At 42.0% G+C, this 14,507-nt stretch overlaps 4 protein-coding genes across 8 annotated transcripts; 3 read left to right on the top strand and 1 right to left on the bottom strand.

Annotated features, from left to right (window-relative positions):
* Positions 1-759: 759 nt before the first annotated feature.
* si:ch211-57n23.1 (uncharacterized) lies at positions 760-3,001 on the top strand. Of its 2 annotated transcripts, none has more exons than XM_053447069.1 (3): positions 760-1,050; positions 1,879-2,433; positions 2,628-3,001. In XM_053447069.1, the coding sequence occupies exons 2-3, from the start codon at positions 1,886-1,888 to the stop codon at positions 2,767-2,769; spliced, it is 690 nt and encodes a 229-aa protein (XP_053303044.1). In that variant the 5' UTR covers positions 760-1,050; positions 1,879-1,885; the 3' UTR covers positions 2,770-3,001. The 2 variants fall into 2 exon arrangements, with proteins under 2 accessions (XP_053303044.1, XP_053303043.1); XM_053447068.1 differs by having other exon boundaries at positions 761-1,050; positions 1,876-2,433.
* On the bottom strand, positions 2,997-5,755 carry chrac1 (chromatin accessibility complex subunit 1). The gene is made up of 3 exons (XM_053447070.1): positions 5,319-5,755; positions 4,993-5,119; positions 2,997-3,997 (listed from the first exon to the last, which is right to left on the bottom strand). Exons 1-3 carry the CDS (start codon positions 5,460-5,462, stop codon positions 3,918-3,920), a joined length of 351 nt encoding a protein of 116 aa, XP_053303045.1. The 5' UTR covers positions 5,463-5,755; the 3' UTR covers positions 2,997-3,917.
* A 570-nt stretch (positions 5,756-6,325) lies between these two features.
* On the top strand, positions 6,326-8,868 carry gatad1 (GATA zinc finger domain containing 1). The gene is made up of 5 exons (XM_053447067.1): positions 6,326-6,822; positions 7,748-7,870; positions 7,984-8,043; positions 8,202-8,385; positions 8,477-8,868. Exons 1-5 carry the CDS (start codon positions 6,598-6,600, stop codon positions 8,665-8,667), a joined length of 783 nt encoding a protein of 260 aa, XP_053303042.1. The 5' UTR covers positions 6,326-6,597; the 3' UTR covers positions 8,668-8,868.
* A 145-nt stretch (positions 8,869-9,013) lies between these two features.
* On the top strand, positions 9,014-13,998 carry LOC128461896 (protein naked cuticle homolog 2). 4 transcript variants are annotated; one of them, XM_053447064.1, is made up of 8 exons: positions 9,014-9,718; positions 9,805-9,831; positions 9,922-9,995; positions 11,630-11,666; positions 12,077-12,165; positions 12,319-12,454; positions 12,614-12,757; positions 12,854-13,998. In XM_053447064.1, the coding sequence occupies exons 1-8, from the start codon at positions 9,694-9,696 to the stop codon at positions 13,306-13,308; spliced, it is 987 nt and encodes a 328-aa protein (XP_053303039.1). In that variant the 5' UTR covers positions 9,014-9,693; the 3' UTR covers positions 13,309-13,998. The 4 variants fall into 4 exon arrangements, with proteins under 4 accessions (XP_053303039.1, XP_053303038.1, XP_053303041.1 ...); XM_053447063.1 differs by having other exon boundaries at positions 12,074-12,165; XM_053447066.1 differs by lacking the exon at positions 9,922-9,995.
* Positions 13,999-14,507: the final 509 nt, after the last annotated feature.

Below are 14,507 nucleotides of genomic sequence, written 5' to 3'. Positions count from 1 at the left end.
ATGTGATTCTGTTTCTTCATATACTCTCATTTTCCTACAGCTGCCTCTATCTACTCTACATGGACGACCTGTTTTGTGGGAGACAGCTCATTACTCTGTCTCTCTGTCTCTCTGTGTGACAGCTGTAAACCAGCCTGTTCAGCATATGTGACTATTTTTCTGGCTCCTCCGTCCGATCCATTTGACGACAGACTCCAAGCATGACTCAGACATCTTCGTCTGAAGGAAACCGTTCACCCTTTGTTCCCCAGATGGTTTGAAAATCTTTGCCAGGCCTTAAATGACAACATCTGGTGCGGAGATGGCTTTTCTGCACGTTTTAATCTGCCTCACACATCATGCTGAGATTAACTATACATATCAGAAGGTCTGTGTTGTGTTCTCCCCTTGAAATTACACCCGTCCTCAGTTACTGGTGCTAAAACATGTCCCCCATTCTTTGTTGCCTATGTCAGGGTGTAAGTCAGGCCAAGGCCACGTGATTTCATTCCCTGGCCACAGATAAACACAGATGATGTGGATGAATCTCAGGATCCCAAACTTTGAGAGTGAAGATTTAGTCCGTTGATCTTATAACCGTGAGATCTACATGGTATCTATGTGGAAATGTGATTTCGTAGATCTTTGAGATGTGATTTAGAAGATTTGAAGGTTTAAAATCGAGCCAGATTTTGGCCTGGTTGGTTTTGTTTAAGACCTTGTAAAATGGCTGATAAATTCCAGGAGCATGACACCTTCCACACCCTCAGCCCCTCCATTCCTAATAGTTTTGACTGAGCAGCAGAAGAATCACCACTTTTACATGGAAGGAAGTGCACAGCATCTCTCTGATCCACATTTGAATCCACGTGTGCAAACACTGACTCTTACCGGCAATGAAATGCATTCCCTTTCATTTCCTGCGCAGACTGAGGTTAAGTCATTGCTCTGACTCTGTTTCCCATCGCATGTTACGGGCGGAATTTTTCCGACCAACCTCATCAGGAACCAGAGGAGCGTCGCTCGACTCACAGGCTGCTGCTGCTCTGGCGCTGGAGTTTTATTTGCAAGGTAAAACAAAAAATCTCCTACGTTCACCCGATAGGAGTGAGATTAATACATTATTGTCATGAAAGTGTTGTTTTTATTCGGGCGTAGTATTTGCAGGAATTAGAAATTGTTCTGCTCCGGTGTTTTTCCAAACTTTCTGCGCCTGAAAACGGTTGTGAAGCTCAAGAAATTAAAGTAAAACTTCCGGTAAAGACAAAACATGGAAAATATTATATATATACATCAGAAATATCCGACAAACTTTTAGAGATGTATATATGGGTACAGCTTACCGAAATATGAGGTTATACGATATCCGCTGCAATTACCAGTTTATGTTTTGTTTTTGTTTTTTATTTGAAGTTAAAATAACATCTTGTCTGTGCTGATTCAGTTTGGTGCCAGGGACCAGTCTCGTATGTATTATAACAAATAAATATACTATAATAGTATGCATAAATAATACATATGGCACATATGCAATATATATAATAATATGCATAATATTATATAAGTAACCAATTAAAATGGTACCTTCTCTGACGCGCATGACAGAATTGTGTTGTTGTAGATATATTTAGGTGAGTAGAATAGATATACTTTTTGCTTAAGAACATGTGAAAAAGCAGTAGCCATTGTTTTGTTTTTGTAGGATGAGCAAGGAGATTTGCTCTGTGCGTGAAACAATAGGTTTATTACAGGAAAAGACCTCACTGGAAAAACTGTTCAGTGGATAAGGGCTTGACATTTTGGCAATGAATGGCTTTTGCATTATGTGCATATGTGTTTCACCCTGGATTTTTTCCCTTAAAGTTTTATCCGCCTCGATATTTTTTCATGTTTCAGCAGTTTCGAGATGCTCCAGGGGGCAGTGAGCAGGGCCGTGCTCTGCCTGTCCTGCTGCCTACTGTTGGGGGTCTGCCTCCCAGCAGAGGCTGCAGGACCAGCGGGTGCCCCTCCTAATATCCCCCCTGAAGAAGAGTCTGGGGAATCATACATGGAGGACTTGGAGTGGGGCTCTGGATCATCTCTCCTGCAGCTGCTACACAGCTTCCCAGCTGACAGCCCCTTCATAACAGAGACCCCCGGAAAACCGGTGAACTGCAGCCAGCGCTTCTGGTTGCCACCGTCCTCTGCAGTGTGCTGGGACAACGTAGCCGGACCGGAGGAGTTTGCCAAGTCCCGTCTTCAGATTCTGCAAAACAGGGCCTCCCTGCAGGCAGTGTCCACCTCCAGCGGCCTGGAGGAGGGAGGGTTCTCCTATGACCATCAAGCCAGGGAGGAGGTGCAGGGGGTGCACTCAGACTACCTGAGTGTGGCAGAAACTATGCAGACCATGGAGAAGGTGTTTGTGTCACTGGAGGAGAAGAGGAAGGAGGGGAAGGAGCAGGGGGTCCTAACAAAGTAAGATACATCAAACAATGAACCATTTACCCATCAGGTCTATGCTTTGGATAATTATAAGGGAATCTCAAACAGTTTCCTGCAAATGTGTAAAAGTCCTTTAAAGTCCTACAAAATGAATGCGTTTGTTGGAATTATAAAGTTTTTCATGAATTACATTTAAATCATTCGCTTGTGGTTGTCATCTCTTCCAGCATGAGGGAGCACCTGTCCAGCACCAGAGACACCATCGATGTGAGAGAGCACATGGCGAACCACCTGGAGCAGCAGTTCTCTACGTTAGAGAAGACTCTGCTCAACATGCAGCTGCGACTCAACAAACTCATCCGACAGTGACGACTTCACAGACCCGCCGCCTCTTTTTCTGCCTTCGTCTGAACTGATTACAAAACACACGTAATATGCACATTTATTAACAAAGTCAAATGTGGAGACCTGGAATTTGCTGGGGATCATCTGGGAGTGTTAATGAAATCCAGTTTTATACTTTCAGTTTGTAATCAAGATCCATGAGCTTTCATTGTCACATTAATGGGCTGTAATAAAACCAAAAGACAAGAGGGTAAAACTTTTTCAACTTGCTTTATTTTATTATCAAATCTAAACAACACTTTTGTAAAAGGAGGAAATGCCTGTTACACACTACCTGTGAGGCTGAGGGTGAGTTTTCATTTGGAAAGACGCAGCTTGTTCAGCTGTTCTGTAGTGACGCTACAAAATAGAGGGATTTATGATCACTTGAATCACAACTCAAGGGTTAGCATTAGGAAAATATATATATTTAAAACGATAGTATCTTGCGTAAGGTTCACATCCGTACATTTCACTTGGAGAACAGTGTTCGACAGCATCTCGAAAATAACGTGTTTACATTGTATTATTTTAGGGGCAATGAAAACTCTGCTGAGACAATTATGTAGAATTAACTCTTGGTATGTTCCGTGAAGAGGGGGGAGGGGGGTCTGCAAGTGGGTGGGATAAAAAACGATTCACCTTTCCTGATAGTTTTGCATGCAAATCACTGGGACCATTAAATCTTAAAAAATATGTCTTGGATTACAGGCCACATGCAAAATCATTACCAGTACTTCTACATTAGCAGTACTTTTAACAGTACTCTCTATAGAGGTAATCAGCTCTGAAGGAAAGTTAAGGGGTGGTTGCATTAAGACTCATCTAAGGCTGCCTGGTTCGGGGCAGTAATACCATTTCATCTTGCTGGCATCCATTTTTTACTCATAGATATACAGTACAGCTTCTAGTTTCCTCTATGACTCTGTGATTGTTGTGTTCCGCCCTGTGTGGCTTTACTTTCAGATCCACATCTACTAACTTTTCCCACAAAGCCCGACAACTGAGCTCTGTCAATGCATTTAAAAAGCACTGAGAGAGTTCAGGGTGTCTCTCCTGTCTGTTACTTCAGTGAGAGGCAGGACTTGTTCATCTGATCCATCTGCACGTGAAATGCCTCCAGTGTACTTGGTTTAAAAGTCAGCATCCTCTTCTTGAAAGTCCTCCAAAGATGTGAGGTAATCTCGAGCCAAGATCTTCTTAGGCAGGATATCTGTGGGTTAAAAAGACTGTGTTAAACTCATGACTGTTTGACAACTTGGACAAACAATATCCTGCCCTTTAATGGGAGAGGGAACAGACATTTGGCTGTTCGGAAATTATCCACGTCCCACTGATTCCATGGTTGATGTCTAGTTGCTGAAGTAGAATTAGAAAGCTAAGGTGACCCCTGCTAAGGGGGATGGTAGGTCTGATCTCCAGGAATCAATGAGTGGCGACAGCAGAGCTTTAACTCATGACAGATCGATCAACGCACCACAAGCTTTCATCAGGAGACTCAACAGCTACAACAACAACAACAACAACAAAAACTCATGGAGGTTGTAATGTTGAGTTTGTGTTGAAACTACGTCATTCCGTGTCATATCATCACACTTGTGTATCAGATCTGAATGAAGGGCGACACGGGCTAATCAAGTTTGAACTTTTTGTGGGACTCTGTGACCTTAACTGATCACATCTCCTTGAATATAGGTCACAGAGAAATTGTTCTCACATGGTTTGAGAGCTCTTTTCACTTAACAGTACACTATCCTCGACACAAAACCTGTCAGCATTACGAGTGAACATATAGCAAAAAGATACCACAGTATCATTTAAAAACTTCACCAAAGTTAGTTGATAATGTCATCAAGACCTCCAGGAAGTTTGGTCAGAGGAGTGACTATGGCAAAACAACAAACTCATCCAGTGACAAAAACCGTTTGATGGGTGAGGGATCAACAAAACATTCATAAGACAGAAAACCTGTACATGCACAGTTCAAGCACATTGTTTTAGAGCGGTGCTACATTAAGCACGTTTTAAAGGATGCTGTTAGATGTTACTATGAGAACTGTTTCTAATATTCACTGTGTGCTTTTGGGTGTGCCTAACAATCTGGTTACTGACTGTACACAGTAATAAAAGACCATCACTGATATAAACACTGTTTCAGGGTTCCAGGGTCTGATGCTTCACCTCCATCAGACTGCGGCTGCATCTCACCTGTGAGAAAGTGTAAAGTCTCGGTCTCCTCCGCGGTGTTAGCCAGGTCGCTGTAGGACAACGAGTTGGTTTCCTTCCCGGAGCCGTTGTTGAACGATGCGACCGCCAGATGCTGCACAAACAGCTCCTACATAAACAACAACAACAACAACACAACAAGTCAGCAGAGGAGAGACCAACAACGAGCCGCTACTGGAGCTCAAAAATATAAGCATCCAGAAGCTAGCGGGGCTAACCCCTGTTAGCAGCAGCAGCAGCAGCAGGTGGCTGATCTGAGCTAGCTCTGCGGGGGTATTTGCTAAGTAAAGTGAGCACCAGCAGTTTACCGTGGCCTTGGTGGTGAGGACGAGAGCGTCCTGGTTGATGCTGGAAACATCCGGGGAGCTCTTCATGATCAGCCTCACCCTGGAGATGGGGAGGGAGATGGTCTTTTTGTTGCTGGACGCGAGGTCGTCTTTATTTTGAGACATTTTTCACGAGGACGCGGCGCCGCACAGCCGGGGGTGCTCCAGTTTAACTCGGGATTATGGCAACTGGTGATATGCTGTCTTTATTCCAGATGTTGCTGGTCGGTCACAGATTCGTCACTTTCCCAAAGCGCCTGTGAGTGAAGTGTGGTGATCTACTGATGGTGTCATTGAAATAAAAAAAAAGTCTGTGTCTGAAATCTCTGATGCCGAGGACCGAGACTTTGTTCCAGAGGATCAAGCTTGTTTTCGAAAAAAAGACGCGTTTATTCTTCCCCTTCAGTATAACGGTAAACGGTGTTGGCAGCTGATGTCAATGTGGATTACGGCCCCCTGCTGGACCGGAGGCGCTTCAATCTGAAAATCGTTTTGCAGTTATTGTTCAGATATCATCAGACTTCCTTTTGTGACAAAAATAAATCTTTAATAAGTTCAGGTTAAATGTTTCTATAGGTATATTTGGTTTTACTACATTTGTAGGTGACCACAACGTTTTATTCTGTTTTTGTTTCCTCTTCATATTGTGTTCTTCTTTGTCAAAGTAATCTTTATTAAGTCTATTATCTGCCCAACTGAAAGCTTAGTAAAATATGCTTTGCAAAATATTGTATATCTTTTTTCGTATAATACAAACATTTTTAATCAGCTGTAGTACCATGACCACTACAAAAACTGTACTTTGCCGTTTCTTTCATTCAACATATATATATATATATATTGTATACACTATCTAAATAAAATAACTAAACATCTCCTTTCGATTACAATTTTTATACCATATTCTGAGTGTCTATTCACCTCCATAAAACTGATGCGCGGTGTCCTCCTGCCCAGCGGCGGCGCTCGACTTTGCACACATCCGAAGCACCGAAGAAGAGCGGACGACAGAGGCCAGCACACAAGAAGAAGAATCGCTGGCGCTCAGCAATGGCGGTGGTTTGCTGACACAAAAACAAACAACTGTGTTAATGCGGTTGTTATGACCGTCAGCGGTCACATGTCGTAGCTGGGCTGTGTGGGTGTGTCTGCAGCAGAGAGGACCCCGTGTCTCCGGCTCCTGTCCCCGGACACTGATGACAAACAGCTCGCTGCGTCTCATTGTTCCGCACTGAACTGATCTCGTCTCTCCGCGCCGACGATGCCTCTGGGTCTGAAGCCGAGCTGCGCCGTCTGCAAGACCAACTCCTCGTCCATGTGGAAGAAGGGGAACCTGGGGGAGATCCTGTGCAACAACTGCACCGGGAAGAGCAGCGTCGTGGGCGGCGGCGGAGGAGGAGCGGGAGGCTGCGGTGGAGGCGGCGGAGGAGCATCGGGACCCTCCATGTCCTCCATCACTCTGCCCAGCAATGGCGGAGGGAAGCAGGTTAGTCTCTCCAGCATAATCAAATTCACAAACTGCATGTTAGGTGGTGGTGGAGCGTGGACTATGTTTACAACGAGTGCTGATACACAATATGTCGACTCGCATATTCAACCATTACTGACAACAACTCCTCCATTTCATGTGTCATGCTGCTCCCTTCATCTCTATCAGACATCGTCTCATCTGTAAAGATAACTAAACACGCATCTATTGGACATCTCTCTGTCCTGGGAGAGGGATCCCTGACACCTTGTTAAACCCTATGAGACAAATTGTGATTTGTGAATGTGAACTATACAAATAATTTGTGATTGAGTGATATTTATGTGAATACAATCAACCAAGTTACAGACAGTGATGTAGTGATTATAACCAAAACTTGATCTGCCCCATAGACCATGAATACAGAAACAGTTCCTGGACGAATAATATAACAGCTGTTGATTTTACTGCGATATGAGGAAGTTCTATTACAATTCAAACGGAAGTGTTCTCATATCCTTTTTTGTTTAGTGAAATAGAGTGGCAAGAAATAAACAAAGATATAAGATAGGCATTATGGGGATTCATACAAGCAGGTACAGTGATGAATGTGGTGATATCTAAAAGTCAAAGGGTTGAGATTACGTTAGTGTGTGTGTGTGTTTGTTTAAATCTGCCGGTGGAATTTGTATGTTCTCCCTGTGTCTTTACATCTGTTCTGCTGCTACTCTGGCTTCCTCCCACAATACTAAGTTTTGGTTAATTTTCGACTTTAAACTGACCATATGTGTGAATCGATTGCAAAATGTTTCACTTGTATAGAGAAAAGTGTTCTTTTGATGTATGGTATAAATTAACCTATGGTCTCAGAAACAATAGCTACAGTGTAGAACCTGTTGAAGTATAATTCATATACCTAATGTGTGTTGTTTTCTGTCTTTAGAGACAACAGGAGATCCACAGGAGGTCTGCACGGCTGAGAAGTACCAAGTACAAAGCTCCTGCATCTGAGAAGAAAGTGTCCACCAAGGGAAAAGGAAGAAGACACATATTTAAACTTAAAAACGTAAGATGTGTATTTGATTTGTAAACATTATGATGATTATGATTCTTTCTGTTATTCTGTACTGTGAGTTTGTGCATTTAACTGTTGTGTGTGTGTGTGATTTCTTTACTCAGCCAATAAAAGCACCAGAGTCAGTTGCAACTATCATCACATCAGAATCTGTATTTTATAAGGTAAGGTGAATATTCTTACCAAGGAAAAATCATGTATGCTCAATACGAGAAACGATCATATTGATTATCAACATTTCCTCGTCTTCTTGCAGATTTAAACACCTTTTCGACCAGATTTCCTGTGAATTCACCCTCTGTCTTTCTCTTTGTACCAACAGGGAGTTTACTACCAGACAGGAGATGTGATCAAAGTAACAGACGAAGAAGACGGGAAGCCGTACTACGCTCAGATTCGAGGCTTCATTCAGGACCAGTACTGTGAAAAGAGTGCAGCACTGACCTGGTTAATCCCCACACAGTCCAGCCCAAAGGACCGGTTTGATCCGGGGACATACATAGTTGGTAAGCAATGCGACATGAGAACCGAGGTATGACATCTTTATGCTTGTAGTTTGACTTATTTTGGGAACTGATTTTTTTATTTGTGTTCCAGGTCCAGAGGAGGATCTCCCCAGAAAGATGGAGTACCTTGAGTTTGTGTGCCACGCTCCCTCTGAATATTTCAAGTCGTGGAGCTCGCCATTCCCCACCATCCCAATCCGACCAGAGAAAGGCTACATCTGGACCCACATAGGGGCCACACCGGCCCTCGCTGTCAAAGAGTCTGTGGCTGGAAGCAGTTAACCACTGGACTCTGATATGGACTCGCTCTGTTGCTTTTAAACAGACATTTGTATATTTATGTAACATAAAAAAAACAAAAGTGGTTGTGAACCACAGCCATTGACACTGATGAAACCAGATGTAACCACATTTCACAAACCTGCAGCATTGGAATATTACTTTTCTATTTAGTAATAAAAAAAAAAAATCTTGTTTCCACTATTTTGTTTGTGATTGTTTAAAAATGTACATTTATTTAAAAGTTGAAGATCCCTGTGCACAGCAGTGCTTTTCCTGGTGCCAGCCAGTGCAGGAACGACCACAATAGGACATTTCAATTGTTGCTGGATATTATTCAGACTTCCCCTGAAAATGACTTATTTATCCTCATGACTTTAGATCACAACTCCTTGTATTCGCAGACAGAAAAAGTAAAAGAATAATTATGTAGTGTTTTTCTGGTGTCCATTTTCCAATGTTTTGTTTTTTCTCTATATCAAGTGTTTTATGGTCGCGATTCATCTTGAAGCTGCTCGGTCACTGTTTCCCTCTAGACGGACAGGTTATTTATGAGAAAAGTTAGTTGATGTCTGTTTTCTCAGTTGTGGTTTTCTCAAAGCACATTTATGTCTAAACAGTTATCGTCAACAATACACCAACAGTTCTATAAATGTCACAGACAAATCATATATCTTAGATAGACTTAAATAAATCAATGTTTTAGGATTCTATGATACAAAACAAAGCTCTTTTAAATTATTTATTTATAGTGATATTTTTTTATATACAATGTTTAACTGCATATGAATTATACTTCATCTCTCAAAACAAGAAGCCACAAAGAAACTCATATCTGTCTGATATATAGGAAGCAGGAAGTGTGCCGAGGGGAGTTTTCTTGCTCTGACGCTACACTCTTTGATAAACACCCCAGTCAAACCACAGAGAGAGAGAGAGAGAGGTCTAATGCTCAGTAACATCAGGCTCATTTCTCCTCCTGAGTTGGACGTTATGAGTTTTCACTGATGAAAAAGGACAAACAGGAGTATGGGCAAGTTACAGTCCAAACTTGGTGAGACTTTACATCAAATTTGACTGTTTCTTTTATTAAATACATATTATCAGACATCACATTTACTTTGGTCTACTTTTTCTCAGCTTTGAAACGCAGACAGAGTCCTGAAGGTGAGATTGTTATTACATCAAATTCAACCACTGACGTGTGTGTGTTTTCTGTTTAAATATATTTGTATACTTTATATTTATGTTCTGCAGGTGATAGTCTGGCCCCCAGTGTGTTGACTTGTCAGGGGGAACTGGAGCACAAACACAGAGGCAAACTGACAGAGGTAGAGATTGTATTGTTGTTGTTGTTATTAGTAGCAGTATTATTTATGGGTATAGTGCTGGTGATGGAAACTTGTCACATGCTGATCACAGAGGTTTCATTTCAGTTTAAATAAAATTTTGTAGCTTCTGAGAAATAATTATCATTAAAGATGGATCTGAGGGGAGTTTTCCCTCATCTGAATTAATCCATATGTGCATTGGAAGTTATATTTATTAATTGACTTTACTTGGCCCCAAACGGATTATTAGTAAAACCTCCAGAACAACATCATACATGCTTAAGAGCTGTACATGTAACCCACAGAGCTCAGATCTCATACTGCAGACCTAAAAAAAATAAGTAAAAACACGAACTTTAGCAGCCTCCTCATGTCCTGCTTTAAATAAATGCCACCGCCCGCAGCTTTTGGACGAAACAGTGTCGGCTCACATCTCATCCAAGAGACATAAAAGGTGTATGGAGGCATGGTCGCCTACATCCTCCCCCTCCTCCGCCCTTTCTCTATAAAGAGACTTCCAAGTCTGTGAAGTGCAGCAGAGCCGCTACCCTCCTCCAAACAGCCAGCTCTTTATACAGGCGTGCACTGGAGGGGGGGAAAAAGTCTCCACATCTGGAACTGCTTTCCTTCTCCAGACAGAGTGTGAGGGTGGGGGGGTCAGCGGTCTTTGGATGTGTGGAGGGTGTGGAGAGGAGGGGTCGGTGTTTGCTTGTGTAAATGGCATCACATGCAGACTTTAATGAGACCCTCACGTTTAGAGACTTGGAATCAGAAATAGTTTGATAAAAATCCTAATTTTCGTTTATTATTCCTCCAAGACTAAAAGCTGCTGATGGTCACACACTCTCCTCATAGCTACAAACACACTGGTTTTATCTGTGCAACCAGATTTATGATGGTGAGAGTAAATAACAGATGTTTTTATGTGCTTCAGAGGATCACAGGGTTGCGTGTGGGAAGCGTAAATTAGTTTTAACAGTGGTCTAAAATAGAGTTGACAAAGACATGTTCTCTCCTCCTCACTAAATTGAATCTTTTATCGCTGCAGTCATGAGATCTGATGTGAGTTATCAGCACTTTTCTTGTTTTGGACTTTAGAGGACACACCTTTATTTTGTACCATGTTGTACAGACGTTCTGGAGAGTTGTGTAGTTGTAAGGGGAAAATACGTCAACTCCAAGTTGTGTAACGGTTGGTGGTGGAGGTTCTGTGCGTGTTAATAGCAGACTGCTTCCTGTGGTTACATTTTCCAGCCTATTATAGTTTGATTCTCCATGACTCTGCTGAAATCTGTCCAATTTAGTGCAATATGAACTCTCTTTTTCCAACATTAGAAAAACAAGACTTAGAATTTTCTCCTTCTCGTATTACTCTGCTGTCCAATTTACTTCTATTTTGTGTTTTTTAATGTGAGTAATTAAAAAAAAATGCAAATCACTGCTTCATCTGGTAACATATCATCAGTGTTGATATTGATTATCGTCAAAGTGATGCTGGTGACAGTTTCCTGGAAATAATTACACACCAGAAGTTCAGGGATTGTTCAGCTTTGCTCGTGTCTCCATCTCAACACTCAGGGGACATAAAAAATCACTTAACCGCTTCCTCTTTCTCTCGCTCATGTTTCTCACAGAACTTGGGCATGTCCGACCATAGCTGCAACCTCAAGGGTGAGTGCAGAGTAACATGCTTTATATTGATGTGTCGCTCTGTTGTTATTGGGTAGATTTAGTGTACTACCACTTTTGATACATAAGCTTTGACACGTTATATTCCCTTTATTTCCCAGTAAAACAAGACATGAGGTGAATTTAAACTCATCGGTTTTATTCCTCTGTTGAAGAGTTTGGACTTTTTAACAACAGTTTATAACAAAGATAAAATCAATTACAAAGGCACAGCATGTTAACACAATAGTGATTAAAGCTAATCTTGTCTGGCCTTGAATGAGCGATCCAAATGTCATATCTGTGCAATAATGAAACATCTTGATCTAATAGTAATAACTGTTGTTATACCTAGTTCTGTGAGTCTGACAAATATTGGTACTCACAGTTCATCTCTGTGTGTTTCTTAGTAGTTTTGCCAAAGAAGACGACACATGACAAGGAAAAGAACATTTCCTTTTCGGACATTAAAGAGACAAAGCAGAAGAAAAGCAATGCTGGTGTGAGTGTTCGTCTTCACGCTTCTGACCAATGGATTGTGTGATTTGTTTAGCAGAAAATCACATGACTGTGATTCTCATGTGTCTGGATAATTGGCATTGGCAAATGTGTTTTAAGTTTCTGTGTACACATTGTGTGAATGTGTGTTCTGCAGGGTATGTCCAGTCTCATACACTCCATGTGTAAGGTTCTGGAGGCCTCTGTGATGCAGCCTTGTTTGGACAACACACCCCTGAAGATCAAGGTCGGTGTAGCTCCCTCAGCCTGCCCGGAAAAGATTTCACAAACAGGTAAAATTACTTGTTTTAGCATGGCTCTCCAAACCCTCAATCTGACACGTATAGGGGAAATACAGAGGAATCGAAAGGGACGCTTTGGCAAACCTGTTGCATGGCTCAGAACTGTATTGTATGATTTGCTGATTTTTATCCCTGTCTCACGGAAAACAGCCACAGAAAAGGACTCAGGAGCGTCTCAGGAGGCTGGAAGCCCGGCGACGAAACTTTACTGTGTGGATGAAAACATCGAGCGCAGAAACCACTACCTGGATCTAGCTGGCATTGAAAACTACACCTCTAAATTTGACACAACAGGCAAATTATGTTTTCAGATATCACAACTTAAACACCTAACATCAATAAAAAGTCTTAATTAGATTTACCTGAAGTGGTTTTCCTCTTTTTTTCCAGAGACCCCCTCTTTGGACCCAGGACATCAAACTCACTCTGCTTCTCAGCACCACCCAGTGGCAGGAAGGGAGCACTGCATCTCCTCCGAGTCCCCTGGAAGCCCCTCATTCCTCCATTCTCTCAAGAATAAGCCGGGGTCAGTGGGCAGAGACAGGAGCAGAGGAGAGGGAAAGTCCTGCAGGCTGCACGGCCAACATCCCGCCTCATGGTGCCATCCGACCCAGTCTCACCCTCCAGCACATAGTCCCCCCCATCTTACCCACAGCAAGAGGCTTCGTTCCAGGGTGACAGAGGCTCCCACGCCCCTGAGACATCCTGGCTCCCTGCTCCAACCAGGGGAGGAGAGGGAGAGGCTCAGTAAACTTCATCTCCCCGGTGGGGCCCAGAGACATGAGCATCATCACCACCACGAGCACCATCATCATCATCACCACCACCACTACCACCCTTCATAAACGCATTCCAAATACATGACACTGGATTGAAGGGAGAAGGGTTGGTCCTCAAGTCGTCTCCTTTATATTCAATTCACTTAGTGGTGGAAACCGGTTGAGACACTTCTATCTAAATCAAACAAAGTGCTGTTAGATTACCCACACTAGGTCCTGGAAGGTCAGCTCATTGCCCACTGAATGACACTTTTAAAGCACTTTAGATTATCAGTTTCCTCTCAGGTAGAACATGAAATGTAAAGGTGCACAGTGCAGGGTTGTATAATGCTTTGATTTTGAAATCCTCCCAGCACTGCATGTTAACAAAGTGGTACATGGATTGTATCTAGTCTTTACAGTATAAGTCACATTCATATAGCACTAATATATGCTGCACTACTATTATTACACGTTTTACTTATTGACTGAAGGAGCCGGGGATCATACAACTGACCCTGTGGTCAGTGGACAACCCGCTCTGTCTCCCGAGTCACAGAAACCTGAAGAAGTCTTCCCTGCTTGGTACTAACATAATGCTAAAATTAAAACAGAGTATTTCTGTCATGTAAATGTTTTTATACTGTTAATTTATTCTGACATGATGATATATTTATTTTCTGGCCAAATGTAAGAATATAAATTCAACAATAATTTAAATAATTCAACTTTTTATAGCTCACACTTCATATAACAACCTGAAAATTTGTTTTCTGTTTTTTTCTTTTGGCTATATTTACTCAATGTGAGCAAACGATTCAGAGGTAATAAATCTCCTCAGACAGAAACAAACTGATGTTTGAGTATTTCCTCTTTTCTGGTTACAATAGGTTGTTTGTATTAGTAATAGAAACACTGCAGTTACAACAGCAGGTTATATTTCAGATGTCGAAATCAACGTCAAACATCAGTTTTTATGTCTCCGTGCCAGGGACAGACAAGGACTGGAGTCATGATTTTTTCCAGTTGTCGGTCTGTACTAATTATAACTTCATTCACAAAACCCTTCTTGCCTCATGAACACTCAAGACAATCAACTGATAAGGTTTGGGTCAAAGGTCACTGTGGCCCCTTGAACGTGATAGCTGCAGTCTGCTTTTAGGGACCAATTCTAGTTTCATTTTTGAAATATGTCTCCATTGACACAAGCTTCAGTCGAACATAATCTACACTACATATTGAATCTGAAAATATTATTTTTCTGAAGTCATTTGCTGGAAATGTTG

This window comes from Pleuronectes platessa, chromosome 18, assembly GCF_947347685.1.
Source record: "Pleuronectes platessa chromosome 18, fPlePla1.1, whole genome shotgun sequence".
In the NCBI taxonomy this organism is placed as follows: domain Eukaryota; kingdom Metazoa; phylum Chordata; class Actinopteri; order Pleuronectiformes; family Pleuronectidae; genus Pleuronectes; species Pleuronectes platessa.
The sequence above is the reverse complement of the archived record's forward strand: the minus strand, read 5'-3'. Positions and strand labels throughout refer to the sequence as shown.

Excerpts from the sequence above, each read along its gene's own strand:
- si:ch211-57n23.1 (XM_053447069.1), top strand. The coding sequence starts at position 1,886 with ATGCTCCAGGGGGCAGTGAGCAGGGCCGTGCTCTGCCTGTCCTGCTGC. Across the intron at positions 2,434-2,627 it reads GAGCAGGGGGTCCTAACAAA|CATGAGGGAGCACCTGTCCA; the intron begins GTAAGATACATC and ends CATCTCTTCCAG.
- chrac1 (XM_053447070.1), bottom strand. The coding sequence starts at position 5,462 with ATGTCTCAAAATAAAGACGACCTCGCGTCCAGCAACAAAAAGACCATC. Across the intron at positions 5,120-5,318 it reads TCCTCACCACCAAGGCCACG|GAGCTGTTTGTGCAGCATCT; the intron begins GTAAACTGCTGG and ends TTGTTTATGTAG. Across the intron at positions 3,998-4,992 it reads GACTTTACACTTTCTCACAG|ATATCCTGCCTAAGAAGATC; the intron begins GTGAGATGCAGC and ends TTTAACCCACAG.
- gatad1 (XM_053447067.1), top strand. The coding sequence starts at position 6,598 with ATGCCTCTGGGTCTGAAGCCGAGCTGCGCCGTCTGCAAGACCAACTCC. Across the intron at positions 8,044-8,201 it reads CAGAATCTGTATTTTATAAG|GGAGTTTACTACCAGACAGG; the intron begins GTAAGGTGAATA and ends TTGTACCAACAG. Across the intron at positions 8,386-8,476 it reads TCCGGGGACATACATAGTTG|GTCCAGAGGAGGATCTCCCC; the intron begins GTAAGCAATGCG and ends TTTGTGTTCCAG.
- LOC128461896 (XM_053447063.1), top strand. The coding sequence starts at position 9,694 with ATGGGCAAGTTACAGTCCAAACTTG. Across the intron at positions 12,166-12,318 it reads AGAAGAAAAGCAATGCTGGT|GGTATGTCCAGTCTCATACA; the intron begins GTGAGTGTTCGT and ends TGTGTTCTGCAG. Across the intron at positions 12,758-12,853 it reads CTCTAAATTTGACACAACAG|AGACCCCCTCTTTGGACCCA; the intron begins GCAAATTATGTT and ends CTTTTTTTCCAG.